The 17,539-nt window shown below is 41.3% G+C and overlaps 1 protein-coding gene across 38 annotated transcripts in view; it reads right to left on the bottom strand.

Moving 5' to 3' along the window:
- Positions 1 to 17,539, bottom strand: part of LIMCH1 (LIM and calponin homology domains 1) — a 333,809-nt gene that overhangs the window by 87,283 nt on the left and 228,987 nt on the right. For 31 of the 38 annotated variants that reach the window (XM_066385047.1, XM_066385031.1, XM_066385038.1 and 28 more), the window contains 3 exons: positions 13,419 to 13,449; positions 11,327 to 11,437; positions 4,078 to 4,273 (listed from right to left, as the gene is read on the bottom strand). In XM_066385047.1, coding sequence (XP_066241144.1) covers positions 4,078 to 4,273; positions 11,327 to 11,437; positions 13,419 to 13,449 — 338 coding nt within the window. Of the gene's footprint in view, positions 1 to 4,077; positions 4,274 to 4,649; positions 4,959 to 11,326; positions 11,438 to 13,418; positions 13,450 to 17,539 lie in introns of those variants that run through there. The other 7 variants (XM_066385069.1, XM_066385066.1, XM_066385067.1 and 4 more) reach the window with 3 other exon arrangements.

The following is a 17,539-nucleotide window of genomic DNA, read 5'->3' as shown; positions in this document are numbered from 1 at the left end:
GAGGTGTGGCGGCCAGTGGAGTGGGCAGGGTACAGGGTGTGGAGTCAGATCCACTTCACATTGACCTCTGCCCCCAGTAGCTCTGAGACTCTACTTCTGTTACTTCACCATTTTAAGCCTCAGTTTCCTAATGTGTAAAGCGAAGATAATAATACCATCTACTTGACCAGGCTGCTGGGAGGATCAGGTACCTGCAAAATTCTTGATACAGCATTTGGCCCACAGCAAAGGCTTAATACATGCTGACTACTCATGATGTCCTAATCGATCTGGATCTGTCAATAATGAGCTGTGGGCTCCTACGCTTGTCTCTAACACTCTTGACTGTCCTTTTCTGTAAAACAGGCATGGAATGATTTGCCTTGGAGATGAAATGATTTAATGGCTTTTAAAAGACTATAAAAGTTAAAAGCATTGACCATAAACAAGTTGTCCATTGTTGCAGATAAAATATTCAGTTTATGAATTATTCATGCCACTTGCTTTCAGGCTTCCTTCTGAAGTTTTGACCATTTCGTTACTTGTTAGTTTTTAATTTAAACTTAGCTCCCTCCCCACCCTTATTCCTTTGTCAAATACTGCATATATATTTGTCTCAGTGTCATAATAAAACGTTTACAGCCCAGCGGATTGCCTTATAAACAAACACTTTGCAAGCTCTGAAATTTGTTTGCCTATTTAATATTATTCCCCTTTTATAAAGTTGGAACAGAGGCTTAGAGAGACCAAGAAAGCCCCCCTCTCTATGGCTGGTTAGTAACAGGTAGGGACTCTAATTTCTGATTTTCAAACTCTCAACCCAAGGTTTCTTCCTTTGGGACATATTTCTCTTGGGAAAATGTCCTCTGCTTAAAGCATCTGACTAGGGGAAGCACTGTGTTGAATAAGTGAATGAAAGAAAATGATTCTTCAATCAACTATGAAGCCTTAATAATGGATTAGAACTGTCTCAATTCTAGAATCCTATAAACTAGGAAACTTATTTGTGTACAATACCTAAAAAAATACATATTATCTATAATATACTGAAACTCTCAAAATAGGTTGTTTAACACATAAACAGATCATCCTTTTAATTTATTAATTTTTAAAAATTTTTATGAAAGTCTAATCCTTCCTTTCCACAGGGCTACATTGTTCTCTTTTACAGTAAAAAGGCGTCTTTCATTCTTCTGCATATCTTTGCCATACACACCCCTAACCCTCTGTTTTTTAATCTTCTAGCATTTTAAATTCTTTCATTCCTTAATTCTCTGCCATAATTCCTTTTTTTTTTTTTTTTAATTTTTCTGAAGTGAGAAGCTGGGAGGCAGAGAGACAGACTCCCGCATGCGCCCAACCAGGATCCACCCAGCAAGCCCACTAGGGGGCAATGCTCTGACCACCTGGGGCATTGCTCCATTGCAACTGGAGCCATTCTAGCACCTGAGGTGGAAGCCATGGAGCCATCCTCAGTGCCTGGGCCAACTTTGCTCCAATGGAGCACTGTGCAGGAGGGGAAGAGAGAGACAGAGAGAAATGAGAAGGGGAAGGGTGGAGAAGCAGATGAGTGCTTCTCCTGTGTGCCTTGACCGGGAATTGAACCCAAGACTTCCACATGCGGGGCAGACACTCTACCACTGGGCTAGGACCATAACTCATCTTTTATATAAAAGATGAAAGTATCCATTTAACAAAATGCATATTTACAAAATATGTTCTTAATTTAAAAAGTACCTGAGTGTAAGTTTCTGTGCTTCCTCCTCAATGACACTCATTAAATGGCCTCAGAAGGGCATGCTGGTGAAGGGGAGGGAGGAATTGGTAAATTGATACCCATGCAGCGAGACAGATTGGCTGAGTCCACCCTGGGGACCCACGGGATCCCCACCTGGTAGCTCTTGTGTCTGACCCACAGAACCATGACACCTTTAATGAGTGTGGCTCTTGACTGTCCCTACTGGATGGGTCTGTGGGCCTCAATAATAAGGAAAGAAAAGCTCTCCATATTGACCCACTATGGAGTTGGAGAATTTTATACTTAGACTTTCCCTAATTAATTATGAGTTCTAGGAAATAAATTTTCAAGATTTACGAATTTTTTTCCCTTGCAAATTTGAAAGTGTTTATTAGGACTAGCAATCTTCTTGATTAGCATCATTTAAAAAAAAATACCATAAACTCTAAGGAAATATAACTTCTATTTGGATAAAATTACACTAATTCTTTTTAAGGCACATAAAAATGTGTTGCTTTTCTTTAAAGAACCTCATTAGGTCTTCATTAGTTTACAAGAACATAAGCCTGAAGGTATTGGGCTGATTGGTGAAATCTTGTGTAAGATGCTCTTTCATGGATGGTGTTTTGTGAAGCTCAATTTTATGTTAGTCTTCATACGGGGAAAACATTTATAAGAGAAACTCTAGTTTATCAAGCTTAACTGTTGCAAATGAAATTGTGCCTCTCTGCACAACTACCCTATCAGCAATCACCATCTCAAATCCCTTCAAGATGTGGCTCGTTATAAACTCTGAACCCCTGGAAGCCGACAGAATAAGCAAAGGACCAACATTACCAGTCATCAGGGACCAAGATGAGGAAAAGAATTTTAAAAACAATCACAATACAATGAATAAAATAGTTGGTTAAGACAGATTTCGTAAAATAAATCTACCTTTTAGTTATGTCAGAGCTCAATTAGATCATGCACTTAGCAGTGTAACTATGAAACTGTGGGTGGCACTTAAGAGGTCATATAAAATTTTAAAAATGTTTTTCAAGCACCTCACAATGTACCATGGAATTCTTTAGGAGTCACAGACTATGTGGCCCTGAGGCTAAACTATGTGTTGGGAAGTGTAAGTACTAAACAAAAGCATTAGTTCAGACATCTAGAATTTAAAAAATCTATTAGGCAAACAAAGAAGTGTGGGTCAAGTAAGCTTAAGAGCATAATATTTGGATCCACAGTTCTTGAGGCTAACATTACCTACTTGCTGATAGTAATTTTGGTCACTTGCTAATGTCAGGAGGATTACTTAACCTCTCTAAGGTTCATCTGTAAAATATGAATAGGAAGGAGTAGCTCACAGCCCCATGGGAGGACTAGGTGAGATACTATGTGAGTATCTCATAATCTGCACTGAAGACTAAATGAGACACTAGCAGTCAGGCAATTAACTCAGAACCCGGACATATTAAATACCCACATGTTTTAATACCATATAATTTTATAGCTGAAAGCTATAAAAGATCATTTTTATCTGGAGAGTAGGCTTAAATGAAGTCTCTAGAAATATTAGCATTAAGAGATCCATTAGAAAAATACAAACAAAAAAGTCCCCCACCAGCCTTGATGTCTTTCCGCAAGTTTATACATGCAGAAGCAAGCCATCAGCCCTTCTGAAAAGTACAAAGGTACAAGATACTAAGTAACCAGCTTCTGGAAAATACGCATTAAATTGATATCAGGTGGCACGACCATACATTTCTGTAAAGAAAAATGATCATTCCTTACTGGTGATATAAAATCCACAGGGTTTAAATCAAACCCAGCCTCAGAACAGGCAGTCTGGGTTGTGTACTGCACAACAATGGCCACCTGCATCACTCTCGTCAACGGCCGGGCATCGTACCCATCAAACAGATTGCCAATTAAAGTTTCACGACTCCAGGCTTCAGAGCTTTCCTCCATGTGTGTAGTGCGTTTCCAGCTTGCTGGAAGCCGATCCATTTTCACTTACACAGTGTGGTACTCACTCAAACATTTCCCTTCCTCATACCCGGAGGATATAAACCTTTTGCACACTTTATGAGCTAATGGTCTGCACAGCGTCTTGATTCACTGAGACCCAGGGAGGAATGATGTCACACATTTTCCAAAAGAAGATATGCTCACTGAGGCAATGTTCAAACGAACTGCTGGCAAAGCCAACCAAAATTCTACGGACTGCGAAAAACAACATTAAAAGACTTTCCTTCTCCCAGTTTAGAGTTACCAGGTTCCGCCTACCCAGCGCCAACCCCTCCACCGGTCACAAGGCAGCCCTTGTTTGTGTTTAATTCTAAGATGTGCGGTTTATGAAGGCTCCCACCTACCATCGCTGCTTCCCCTGAGGACTACATCTGGCGAAGGCGTCTGCCGGGAACGGGAGCCGAAGGAATCCAGGCTGTCGAAGGAGTCATCTCTGCCGTGCCGAGGGGGAGACAGGGAGTCGCTGCGCTCCGAGTCCCAACAGTCGATGTAACCGCTGTCTCGGATACTACGCTTAGGACTCTCAATGTCATCAGTCTCCTGTCCAAAAGTAAAATTAAAAAATTACAGACATTACAGCAAAAGACGTTGAGCCATCAATTTCAGGAAAATCAGTCTCCAGTAGTCTCCAAAAAATCCTGCATCTAGCTAGCATTGGTATGGACAGGTTATGGCAACCAGTTCTCGAATGGGTTCAAGCCAAAATTTCATTCTTCATCCCTCCCCTGCTACAACTTTCCCAATCAGAAATCACCCACCTTAAGAAATTAAAAAAAAAAAAAAAAAAAGTCCCCAGACACTCCTACTCCACAATGTTTTCTTAAAAAAAAAAAAAAAAAAAAAGTCAAAGGAAGAAAGAATAAAAGATCAACAAGTTTGGATTCACAAGAATACAATGACAGATGAAAACCTTAACCTTGACCAGCCTTTCGGAATCCATAACTGCATGTCTGTGCAGGGACGGCGCCCCAAGTTCAGCAGCGCCCCTGCTCCTGTTTATGCGGTCTGGCAAATGCACGCATTTGGTGTTGCAACAGAATCAGATCCGTAAAATCCTGGAGCAGCGGGCTTCCATCTCCTGCTACCTTGAAGGGAAATTCCTGCTCTGAAAGGGAGCTGTCTTTCCGAGGCAAAAAGTTAGAAAAAAAAAAAAAAAAAAGCAATGAAAAATATGCAAAATGCTTTTCCTGATGCCTCAGAAGAATCCAGGCATGCTCCCGCTCTCGGCCGGCTCCTGGCGCTGGGGGAGCTGGAAGCACTTGGGGCTGACCCACATGTTCAGCGCCGTGAGAACAATGGCTGTCTTTGACAGCCTGTGATTATAAATTCTTTTCAGCGCAAGCAGCACATACTAAAACACTGAAACTCCAGCAGGAGAAAGGTCAGTCAAAGCCATCCTCACCCTCGTATTATAATAAAAGCCTTGTTCCCGCCAGTGTCGTAGCATTAATTACAATAGTCCCGGCTGACGAAAACAAAAATAACTCTGGTCACTCAAAGATAAATCTCAATGTAATCTCCCCCCCCCCCCACCCCCACAGTTGCTTAAAATCGGGGCTGCAGAGGACACTGTTCTCATCGGCCAAGACTGGAATGTCACACTGGATTTCCTGGGATGCTCAGGAAAGTCCCCTCCACATTCTCAATGGGGGAAAAAAAAAGTCTCCATATTTGAGATTTTGGAAACTGTCTATCCTGGCTAATACGCTCACTGGGGTCAATGCCTTCATAGGAAGTGCCTCTGTCGGCTGGTTCTATCAATTATATCCAGATTCCCTGACACAATCCCCGGTGGGAGGCACTTTGAGGGGACGGAGTGGCTGTAATTCACAAGGCACATACAGGTTTTCCGTTCGGAGAAGGGAATGGGAGAGGGGAGAAGGTCAGGGTGGACAGGAGCGCCCTGCAGTCCTCACAGCCAGGGCCTGAACGAGGCCCCTGAAGCACAGGCTGTCAGACGGTCCAGGTGAATATGACCCGCACAAGCCCCCAAGAGGAGGGCAGAACTTTCAGTTCCGTACATTAAGGTAGTGTACCTGTAGGTCAAAAGTTAACCAGGACTTGAACAAAAGCCAGAGCTGGAAGAGGAACTCATGACTAACTTTTTCATTGTAGATCTAAATTAGATATGGTTTTGTATTTAATTTCTTCAGAAAGGCCAAGAATTATCTCGGGTTATTTATTCACTGGGAATAAACCGAATGCTTACAAATGAACATCATTTTTACTGAACACTTACTATACACCTGTGGCTATGCCTGATACTTCTTATATGTTACTTTATTTAATCCCCACACCCTCCCAGCCTAGTGATGTGGTTAGTATTGTCCCACTTTTACAGAAGAGAAAAGTAAGAATCAGAGAGAATAAGTAACCGGAGCTCACAGAGTAAGCAGCAAAGCTGTGATCCCAACACAACCCCTGTCTTTAAATCCCAAGGTAAAACCTAACAACATTTGATCAACTCCAGTATAGTTACAGCGGTCGCCATCATTACCTCTCCCAATGACTAGATAATGTCCCTACTCTGTGGGTGGTGCTAGCTAAAGGGTGTTGTTGCCTAGATCACCAAACTATAAATACTGCAAACGAGGGGCAATTTGGGGCAGTTTAGAGTAGGTTAACAGCATGTCTTGGAAGCTTGACCGACTGGGTTTAAATCCAGGCTCTACCCGTTGTCAGCTGTCTAACCTTAGCTAAGTGATTCTACATGGCTCACTCTGTTTTCTCATCTGTAAAACGGAGCTAATAATAACATCTATTTCACAGGATTGCTGTGAGCATTAAGTGTTACTGTACGGAGAGCATTCAGAAAAACGCCTGACCTATGATAAGTGCCCACGAAGTGTCAGCGATGGTTATAATGACTACCATGGATTCCCCTGTATATGAAAATAGCAACGTATAAATCACACAAGCTTTACAAATGTAGTTAAGAATACAACCGTCTGTATATTCTGAAACTCTTCTATCTCCTTCTTCATGTACATCCCATATCTAGATGCTTTGGCCCAATCTCCCAACAGGGAGCCCAGACACACAGGGCGCTTGTCACATGTAGAAATGACAACATTTTAGAAACTGCTTGGGGCAGCAGCACAAAACTGGATTTTCAAGAACATAGTATCAGAAAGACTCTCCCACAGGTCCAAATATTTCTCCCACCCAACTCTATAAACCATAGGAAAAGAAGAAGGAAGGAAAAGTCAGCATGGTTCCTGGAACGTCTGCTGCTGTCTCACAGCTAGCTGTGGGAAAGACAAACAGACCGGCGTTCTGCTCATGACCGTGTAGAAAGCCAAGAACAGAACCTTGGATCAAGTGAGAGCTGGAAGCTGAATGGCGATGACCAATTTGAGAAGCTAAAACCAGGCCACCCATGGCCATTCCCTGGCCACGCTGGTCTGTCGGTGAAGCAAGAAGCTGATTCTTCAGCCAGAAATAAAGATGTAGATAGCAGCTAGATGGACAGTTATACTGGATTCCATTAAGTCGCCTGGAGTTAACTTTGGGGAGAGAGTACAAGGTAGAAACCAACACTAAAGCTAGCAGAGTTTAAGTTCTTTTTTCTTGGGGTCTGGCTATGTCATCACTGTTTTTCACCTACAAGTGCAGCAGTATTCTGTCTTCCACAGAGGGCACTGAGGGGAGGGAGGGAAGACCCCAGTCAGTCCCCTGTGCTAACTGCTAGTTGTTCCAGTAAAAACGTGTCAATGAAAGGGTTGAGAACGACCAGCTTCCATGACACTTTTGAATTACTTCACTCATCTGTCCTCTTCTTAATCTCTTTTGAGAATATGATAATGAGAACCAGTAAGTACTGGTGGATGACTTAGGGTATCTGAGAAACTCCAGATGCCTGTTTTACCACCCAACATTTTCTGCTTCCTTTGTGATTTTTTCGGCAACTAAATCCCATTCTGGAGGGTCTTCAGGTTCTACGTTTCCAGCCCGATGACCCCTCCCCTCCCCAACACACACTGTTTGGGAAAGCTATTCATTCCACAGATATATACTGAGCGTCTTCCACATGCCCGGCACTGTCCGAGTGCTGGGGACACGACATTCTGCAAAACTGATAAATACTCCATCCTCATGGGCCTTATGTTCTAGTTGAGAAGTTAATATAAACAGAAAAAGAGACACGAACACAAAGTTGGGTGGGAAGTGTCTTTGAAAAATAAGGCAGGTTAAGGAAAGACAAGTTGACAGTGGCTGCTATGTCGGGAAGAGCTCTGGGCTCCTCCATTGCACTCCCCTCCCTTTATTCCCCGGTTCTGGTTACACTCCTCACCTGAAACAGCAGTGGCTTAGGCCGATCATGGTGCCCCTTGCCCTGGTCACAGTGGCTAGTTCAGAGAAAGAACCCTCATTGGCTCAGAGTACACCCCTAGGAATTTTACAGCAGGGCCGAGGGGCAAGATTTCCCTGCCTTTCTGGGCAAAGAGCTAGCAGCAGGTAATCCTGGGGATGCCGCCAGCCATGTTCTTGGTGTGAGGGAATGTCTGCCTATTGGAGGAGAGAATGAGCGCAAAGAGAGATAGGAAGAGATGAGAGAAAGACTTTCTAGTTCCGTCTCTGAGATCCCGAAAGCCACCTGGTCCCCTGGCTCTCCCTTGAGTCTCAATACTCTCACAGCAATTGCCCTTTGTTCATTTAGGCGTCCCCTCCTTGGGAGACTTCCCCTGGCATACCCAGGCTCAGCGAAAGGCTGCTGTCGCCATGCTTTCAGAGACCTTTATGTATATAGCAACCGCAACCTACTCTGAGAACCTACCAGACACTTATGCTCAGGGCTCTGCACGGGCCACTTGTATTACAGAACCGAACAGGTTGCACCACAGCTAATATTCCTTGTGCACATTTCTCCCAACAGAAAAGTAAATATAAAAAATGTCTGGCCACTCTCTTGTGAAAGAAAAAAAAATTAAATTTCATATTTATTTCAGCCTATCTATGTGTTGAAGAGATGACTGTGGTCCCTCAATATCTGTTCTCCATTCCTTTTCTAGTAAAAAACACCCACAGTTTTTAGCTGAAATAAAATGTACCGTTCCCAAGTCTTTTCTTATAGCTAGGTATGGATGTGTGAGCAAGTTTATCAGGTCAACAGAATGTGAGCAGAGGGGTAGCGTATGACTTCCCAGAAGTGTGTCTAAAGGGAGGATGTAGGCCCTTCTCCCCCTCATCCCTCCTTTCTCCTGACTCACACGGGGACATGGCAGCTGAGCTCACACAGCCTCCTTGAACCAGCAAGCGAAGAGCCGTGGGCTGAGGATAATGGAGCAAAAAGACGGCAGGAGCCTGGGCCCCTGGTGATCACCAGCCCACACCAGCCCTGGACCGCTCACATCCAATCGCATTTATGTGACTTTAAAATAAAACTCTATCGCCCTGGCCGGTTGGCTCAGCGGTAGAGCGTCGGCCTGGCGTGCGGGGGACCCGGGTTCAATTCCCAGCCAGGGCACATAGGAGAAGCGCCCATTTGCTTCTCCACCCCCCCCCTTCCTCTCTGTCTCTCTCTTCCCCTCCCGCAGCCAAGGCTCCACTGGAGCAAAGATGGCCCGGGTGCTGGGGATGGCTCCTTGGCCTCTGCCCCAGGCGCTAGAGTGGCTCTGGTCGGGGCAGAGCGACCCCCGGAAGGGGCAGAGCATCGCCCCCTGGTGGGCGTGCTGGGTGGATCCCGGTGGGGCGCATGCGGGAGTCTGTCTGACTGTCTCTCCCCGTTTCCAGCTTCAGAAAAATACAAAAAAATAAAAAAATAAAAATAAAAAAAATAAAACTATCTTCTTAAAGTCACTGTTAGACTTTTCTGCACTTCGCAGCTGAACCTAATTATAATGGGGGCGGGGCAAAAAAAAAAAAGAAATAACATATATTCCAGATAAGCTAATATTTCCAGACCTGTAAAGTCCAAGTAGATTAGGCTCTGTACAGAAATATGGGACTACCACAGCCGGCCATTTTAGTCAAGTCACATTTTGTCCATTGATACTGCTACTCTCCTACATCCTGTGATGTCCTCAATGGTCATTTTAATGTTGTTGAAAGCAACAGCTGTTCACAAAAACAGCCCATTTCAAGGCAGCTGAAATAACCAACTGTCTCAATAGGAAGCAAGCTGGAGGAAGTTGAAGAAACCAATAGCTGCTCAGATTGTAGAGAAGGTGGACTAGGGGTAAGAAAGGCCAATAACAAGATAAATCAGTTTCCAGGGGAATCCGGCAGGGGAAGTGTGAGGCCGAGCTTTTAAATAAGTGGTTTAAAGGTGATAACCCATCTATCGTCAAAGTCCAAATTTAATATGTCTATATAAAAAAAAGTTTAGACTTCAAAACTCCAGACTAGATCTGTCCCGGATTTGTACTTTCTCTAACTACAGAGTTAGATGAAAAATTAAAGGACACACAAGAGTTAAGAGACACTGAGAAACAATTTGTTGTGCTTAATGGGGTGGGTGTGCCTGTCTTATTTTTTAAAAGTATCTAGCTTTAAACCTTTGTTTGTATTTATTATAACCCATATAAAAGCTTTGTCCATTTATAAATATGTCAGCCAGACTGGCTCGAGGCAAATGAAAGAACTGTAAGGGCTAAGAGCTTTAATTTAAGGAAAAAAGACTAAATTATTAGAAAGTTGGAATGAATTCTTGCTTTGAGTATTAAAAGAAAAATTTTAAAGGATGGAATGTCTCTCAATGAGGTCTCATTAGTGCATTTAGTCTGCACGTTGGAGAAGAAAGGAGGGCAGGGCCTTCGCCGATTTGAGCCACAATGTGGGCCTTATCCCAACCTCTGAATGCTCCTGATTACAAATGAGCCTTACCTATTCACTGAGCCTGGCTGGGTGGGGCTTCTCCTGGGTAATACCCGATCCCGGTGACTTTGAATGAGCTAATCTATACCGCTGAACCTTGAAAGGGAACCTCCAGGCAGCGCACATAAAAGGTCTCAATGTTTTCTCGACAAATTCCTACCATAGGTCTTTCCCATAATCAAATAAACAAAGCTTTTAATATTCTAAAAAATGTTTTCCAAATTCCCAGCTCAGTCAACGACAATGGCCAAGAAAGGCACCTCTTGGAAGAGAATGTGTCTAATTATCAGAGCCTGCCCAGGGTGGGTGCCCAGGCAGGCGGGAACTTGGCTGCCGGTACCTCACCCACACCAAGGCCCTTGACGGGTTAGCAAAATGACCTTTAGGACGAAAGTGCAGGACAAGTCTTCATTTTTGCATAATGCTGTATTGTTTAAAACAGGCATTATTCCCCCAAGAAAACAAGCACTGAGCTCTTTGGCACACAAAGCCATACACTGACAGATCGAATTTGCTCTTTTGGAATTAAAGTTGGATGAGCTCAGATCCCCCATTCTCCAAAGGGTATGAAAGTTCAGGTAAGCACGGAATGCTTGAGGAGAAGACGTCATCGGTAAGGACATCACTGGTGAGCCAGCAGTCATTTCCTGGAGTGCATGACATCGTGGGCCGGTTCAATCCCACCACTCAGAACTGTCATGATCTTAAAAACAAGCGAATGGATTGCCTTCCCACCTTGTCTAAACCCCACGTAATAAAGAAGAAAAGCCAAGTTACCTTTCTCATCTGAGCCAGCAAGCCTTCGAACTCCTTCAAGTTCAGCGTCGTGCCACTATAGGATGCACAGCTATTTGCTGCTTTTCCCAGCCAGTAGATGGTAACTAATACCTGTGAAACAAAATCGTGCACAAGAGCGGGAGAATTTTTCCTTAAGAATTACTTTTAAACTATAGACACAATAATGCTCCACTCATAGGAAAGCCGGAAGGTGAGAATGTGCAACAGATTTATGGAACTCACCTCCCGGGAGGAATCATTAAATGCAAAATCAGTTTAATAAGAACCCAGTGCTGTATCAGTCAACGCAAACATGATTCAGTAGTTAGAATAAGACACCAGTTTTATAAACAGTTCATCTATAAGACAGCAAGAAGGAAAAAGAAATCCTCTAAAATTATTTTTGCATAATGAAATATTCAAAATTAGGAAGCAACATTTTTCAGAAGCTCTGGAATCTTTACCTAGACAAGTAATGAACCGATCGTCAATTCATTTTGAGAGAAGTGCTTATACCTTCTACCTGTGGACCCAGAGGTTCTGCTAAGACCAATGGCAAAAATCCCAAAGAAGTGATAAAGATTAATCAGTGGTTTCCAGCACCAGATCAACACAGCATATCTAACTAAAGTCAGAAGAAAACAGTGTAACGAAGAATACGACACACAGATACCTAGCGTTGGGGGACAGGTGGACTCCCGTTAATCTAATCATCTAAGAGGAATATTTAACCTGGGCAAGGTTACAGTCAATCAAACAATCTTAATAGTCACAGACAGTGAACACGTTTTAAAATGTCTGTGGGTAGTCAATGGTCTGAAGCTATAGCCTTACGTTATTTTGTTCTGTCTTTCAGAGACACTGTCCACAAGAGCAAACACGCTTCACCCAACGTTCTCATCAAACCCAGCACCGGTTGGCTGAAGGCGAGTCCTTCACACTGAATCAGTGGGATGTGACGCTTATGGAAAAGTTAAGACGATTACTTTATTTTCACATTCGGTCTTACTGCTTCAGCCAGGCTGGGAAGTACTTGTTGTACCTCTCTCCACTTGGCTAGGCCAGAAAATGCTCTGGACAGTGTTTTGTGTACATGGTTCAGATGACAACAGGTCCAAAATACCATTATGTGCCATCAACGCTTTGATGTGATTTGGTTTTCTACCTCTGTGGAAAAATTTTACTTCAGTCATCTTTTTAAACTTCTAGAAAATCTTTTATTTATTTTTTTAACTGATTGCTTACAAATAAATTTCCAGAGAACAGACAATTCCAAATGTCAGGACATTAACTAGGACCATAAAATAACTAATGTGTGCCGAGAGCATGAGGCTGTCCTGGAAGGCGGGCTGGGGAAGTGGGAAGCAGAACTGTGGGTGTTTTCGATGACAGGCCCTCTGGTCTGCCTAAAACTGTATGATGCCGACAGCATACAGCCCTAGTTTTACAATGAAAGAAAAAGAACATAAGAATGAGACTGTCAATCAAATAGAATGGCACCGTAGACATTTTAAAAAGAGAGGGTCACCACTCATTGTCCTATTTTATATGCAAAAGGTCATTTCTTACATTTCTTGCTTTAACCTTAAAAGAGCAGTAACATACCTGCCTTTTGAAAATAAGATCTAACTACAAAACAGGTGATTTGGGGAAATACTAATACAAACATAAGATATTAATAGAAAAAAAAAATACAGGCCTATGACATTCAACACTATTCATATTGTGTTTCTCTTTCCCTAAAACAATGTGCCCAACTGTTTAATTTCTAATCCCACATGGGCTACCAACAGAAAGGAACTGACGTCAGTGCCGAGGCGTCATTCTGTATTTAAGAACCGGAGTCACAGGGCCCAGGCTTCACTAGTTTACTCCTGGATTGAGCACTATTTAATCAAAGAGAACCCCCCCCCCCAATCTACCTTTTATTTTTCTGTTATAGTCATTCATTCTTCCATCAGAAACACCTATACTAGTTTTCTGGGACTCTTTCTAGCAAGGCATATGAGCGGTAAACGTAGGAACTAAATTTTACACTTGCACCATCAAAGTCAGAAGGAGTAAGTTTGGAGAGTAAAGTTAAAACACTTACATTTTTCAGCTTCCTGCTATAATCAAGGCTCCTAATTAAGGAAGAAGAAAAGAAAATATGATGAGAACCACAGTTTCTTCGCTGTGATCTTTACTTAAGCACTTCTAAGATGTACTTGAAGTTAAGTAATATAATGGAACCAGGAAAATAGAGTGTTTTTTAAGAACTATAACTATTATTTCAGGTATTAAGTAAAATTATTTAGAAAACACAAGGTGGGCTAAAAGTCTCACAGTGCACCATGAAAAGATGAATGCTTTGTAGTATCTGAAAAAATAAAGAATTCCATTTAAAGCCAAGACTGCTTATATTTCTATTCTCAAAGTTTAACTGTTAAAGCGAAATTGTGCCTTAATTATAAACCACTGTCAAATGGAAATCTGACTGCATTTTCAAATCTTTTTCACACAATACTTTTATCAAAGGTCTATAACCTTGATTAAATAGACCTGAAAAGGTATGTACAAGAGGCAATACTCTCCAAATATATGTCCTTTTCTGCTATCGACATAAATTAGTGTTGGGAATTAGCCACAAGCAAGAAAATATACACACGTGCATTCTTAAATATGCATAAATATTTAGTTTCAAGCTATAAACAGATAAGTTAGTTGCTGGTAGTTTTCTAAACATTCATACAGTGAAATATAAAAACTTCTCCAAAATTATTCCAAAATTCCTTTAACTTGTCAACAAATAAATACCAGGAAAAATGAATACTGTTTCTTTCCCATGGTAACTTCAGGTGGGGGCAGAGGAGGGAGAATGTAATGCTATTATCTAAGCCAGTCAAGAACTTCAAGTTTTTAGACTCCCCAACTACTTTATTGCTGTGTATTTTGACCCAAAGTACATATTAATGACCAGGTGCACAATTTTACTTATTTATTTATTATTTATTTATTTTGTGAGAGGTAAGAGGGGGTTGAGAGGGACAGACAGGGATGGACAGACAGACAAGAAGGGGGAGAAATGAGAAGCATCAATTCATTATTGCAGCACCTTAGTTGTTCATTGATTGCTTTCTCATATGTGCTTTGACCAGGGGGCTATAGCAGACCGAGTGACCCTTTGCTCGAGCCAGTGACCTTGGGCTCAAGCTGATGAACCCGCAGGCACACAATTTTAAGTCAACTAAAGTATGAGGTAATAGAAAACAATATATTATATACTAAGATAAACCCATTAACAGGGACCTGGGTTTCTTAGCAATGGTCCAATTTGGATTGGATTAAGAAAATGTTTTCATGTTTCCTCCTTATAACAGAAAAATGGTATATCATTAGATACTTGCTAGGATTTTATTTTTTTAATTTAACAACAACAACAAAAAGAAACCCAGAAACTATAAAAGATTTTAAATTTTTTATGAAAAACAAATTAAGAACAGGGAATACAAAACTTTTTCTACATTGATCATAAAAGTTCATTAAGACTGTGACCAATTCTAAAAAAAATAAAATCATGATTGGCACATAGTAAGAGCTCACAAAATATCCATTGAATGACTTCCACTAAGCAATGATGTGAAAATGCTTCCAAAATTCTTAGAGAAATGTTCAGGAGTAAAGCAAAGCCCCGCCCTGTGTCCATCTGATTGCTCCTCGCCCCTGGAACGAGGCTTGCTGCCCGCCCCCGGACTGGGCTCTCACACCCGTCAAGGTCGTCTGGCATCCATTACAGGTAGAGTTCACTAAATTACACATGCAGTAATCATTTGCAGGTTTTTCCTTTTTTTTTTTTCTTTTTAGTCCACTCAAGTTACTTCTCAAAAAAAAAAAAAATGTAAGAGAAGTTACCTACAATGAAAGCTAACCTAAAGTGTGTTTTTAAAAAAACAATCTCAGAAAAGCATCAACATTTCTTCTGTGGGATCTACCCCTATAATTTACTGCTACGGAATTAATTGCTGTCAGTGGGGTGTTCTCCACCTCTGCTAATGTTCTGCTCGACTCTCAGGGAAAAAGCAGAAAAATACAGCAGTTCTACTTTGGTCTACGAGAGCTATAGAACAAATGTCTCATGTATACAGTGCCAAATTAAACCAGCACCATCGACAGAAATGTTATCAGCAGAAAGCTCATCTGTGGCCTACTCTTTGCTAAAACTGGAAACGATTTTCTAAGTACTGTCAATGAATTTATGGCATACTTTTAATATAGAATTATTTGTGTTCTAAATATTCAGATGGTGAAATAAAAAGTTTTCTCCATAATCATTTCAACTTCAACCTCCTACCATGGTTGTGGACTATACCTCCTTCCACACGCATCCTTGTTCATTACCATTCTATGACACTGGCTAGTTTTCTTTATAATCAAGTTGGTTTCTCTTCCCCAGACTTTCTGTATGCTCTTCCTCCACACTCTACGCCTTACAGATCTTTGCATGGCGGTTCTCACTTCCCATTCATATCTCAGCCCTCAGCTAAAATACCAGCTCTACAGAAAGCCTACTCTTAACTATCTCTGGACTGATCACTATCTTTTTTGTTGTTCTTTTTTTTTCAGTTTTATTGAGATATAATTGACATATAACATTGTATAAGTTTCAAGTTTACAACATAATGATTTGTTATATGTACTAGTGTGATAGTCACTGTCATTTATATCACCTATTTTTTCTTCTCAGCACTCATCGCTTCTTGCAATTATCTTTTTTATTTATTTAGCTATTTCTCATTTCTTGACTCTGACAACAAATGCCATGTGAACAGGAAGCACTGACCATTCCAGTTCTGTGGTGATTAGAAAGTATCTGACATAGAGTAGCTGTTCGGTAAATATAAGCTGAATGAATGAATGAATGAATGAATGAAAAATGATAGTGTCATCTAGGAACATGATGGAAAAGTATTGCCTAAAGAAAACATTAATGCTCAAGTGCAGGAAAAAATAATAAGGGGGAGAAAATAAGGAGAAGAAATGAAAAGGGGAAGATAGACAGAAAGACAAGATAAAGAAGGGAAGGGAAGCACAGGGAAGAGGAGATGGGAAAAAGAAGCAGCGAGAAAGGTAAAGAAAGAAGAGAAAAGAACAGGAGGAGCGGAAGATGGTGCAGGAACTGAGAAGTGATGATGTGGCCACTGGTTGGGGGGACATTTGCTCCTTTAGATTGCTTTCTGTGCCTTTGAATCAAAGTCTCCTTTTTTTCAGAAGCTGGTTGAACCATCTTCTCAGATTTGCACTGGGCAAATTTTAGCGAGAATCATACCAGAGAGAACCTTCTGTGCGGGTCCATTTTCCAGATGAAGACACAAAAGCCTACTAAAACAAGGGGACCTGCCAAGGATTACAGCCCTAGAAAGACACAGGTGGAGGTTTAGACCCCAACTTCCTGATGCCCAGCTTTTCTTAGATAAGCGAGAAAGGTGCTAAGAATTCTGAATTTCTAAAAGCAATCTCAGAATACTCCTGGTTTAGTAATGTAAATCAATAAATATATCAAAGTGAACTCTCCCTCCCCTTCCAAGCAATGTGTGTGTGTGACTGATGATTATGATGTTGCACAGTTACAATTGTTTCTGGTCACTGGCTATCAGGTGAAACTACAAATGTGAGATGAGGCAGAACTTGAAACTATTTCCTAAAATAAGCAATGATTTATAGAGACTGGGTACAGTGATAAATGGAGCATGTGATGACTAACATGAGGTTTATGGTGGTTTCCATATTTAAATGTCATAATTTTTATTCTGTTGTTTGTGCCCTTAATCAACATTTTTCCATGAGAAATATTAAAGAATGGCACATTAACAACAGAAAAGCAATTTCATGTAACCAGTCATGGCTGCCTCCCCCTTATTTCCAGTCACAAATCATAAAATCCAATATAAACTCCTAACTTGATTTCATTCAGTAGTTTCCATTTTCCCCCATCATTTTAAAATAATCAATATTGTCAAGTGCTATAAAATTAATAGCTCTGAATTTGGCTTCTCTCCCCTTTTCTGTTCTTCTATGATAAAACAACCCCAAAGTAATCAAAAGGGGAAGTGTAGCCAATCCACAGATCCTTTCCATGTAATGAAGCTTATTACTAAGATATACTCATGCCAAATAGTGTTTGACTAGAGTGAAAAATGTTTTATGTGACATTTGTAGAGTCTAAAGAACTTCTAA

This window comes from Saccopteryx leptura, chromosome 5 (assembly GCF_036850995.1).
Source record: "Saccopteryx leptura isolate mSacLep1 chromosome 5, mSacLep1_pri_phased_curated, whole genome shotgun sequence".
Taxonomy (NCBI): Eukaryota; Metazoa; Chordata; class Mammalia; order Chiroptera; family Emballonuridae; genus Saccopteryx; species Saccopteryx leptura.
Note: the sequence above shows the minus strand (reverse complement) of the source record. Positions and strands in the feature narration are given on the sequence as shown.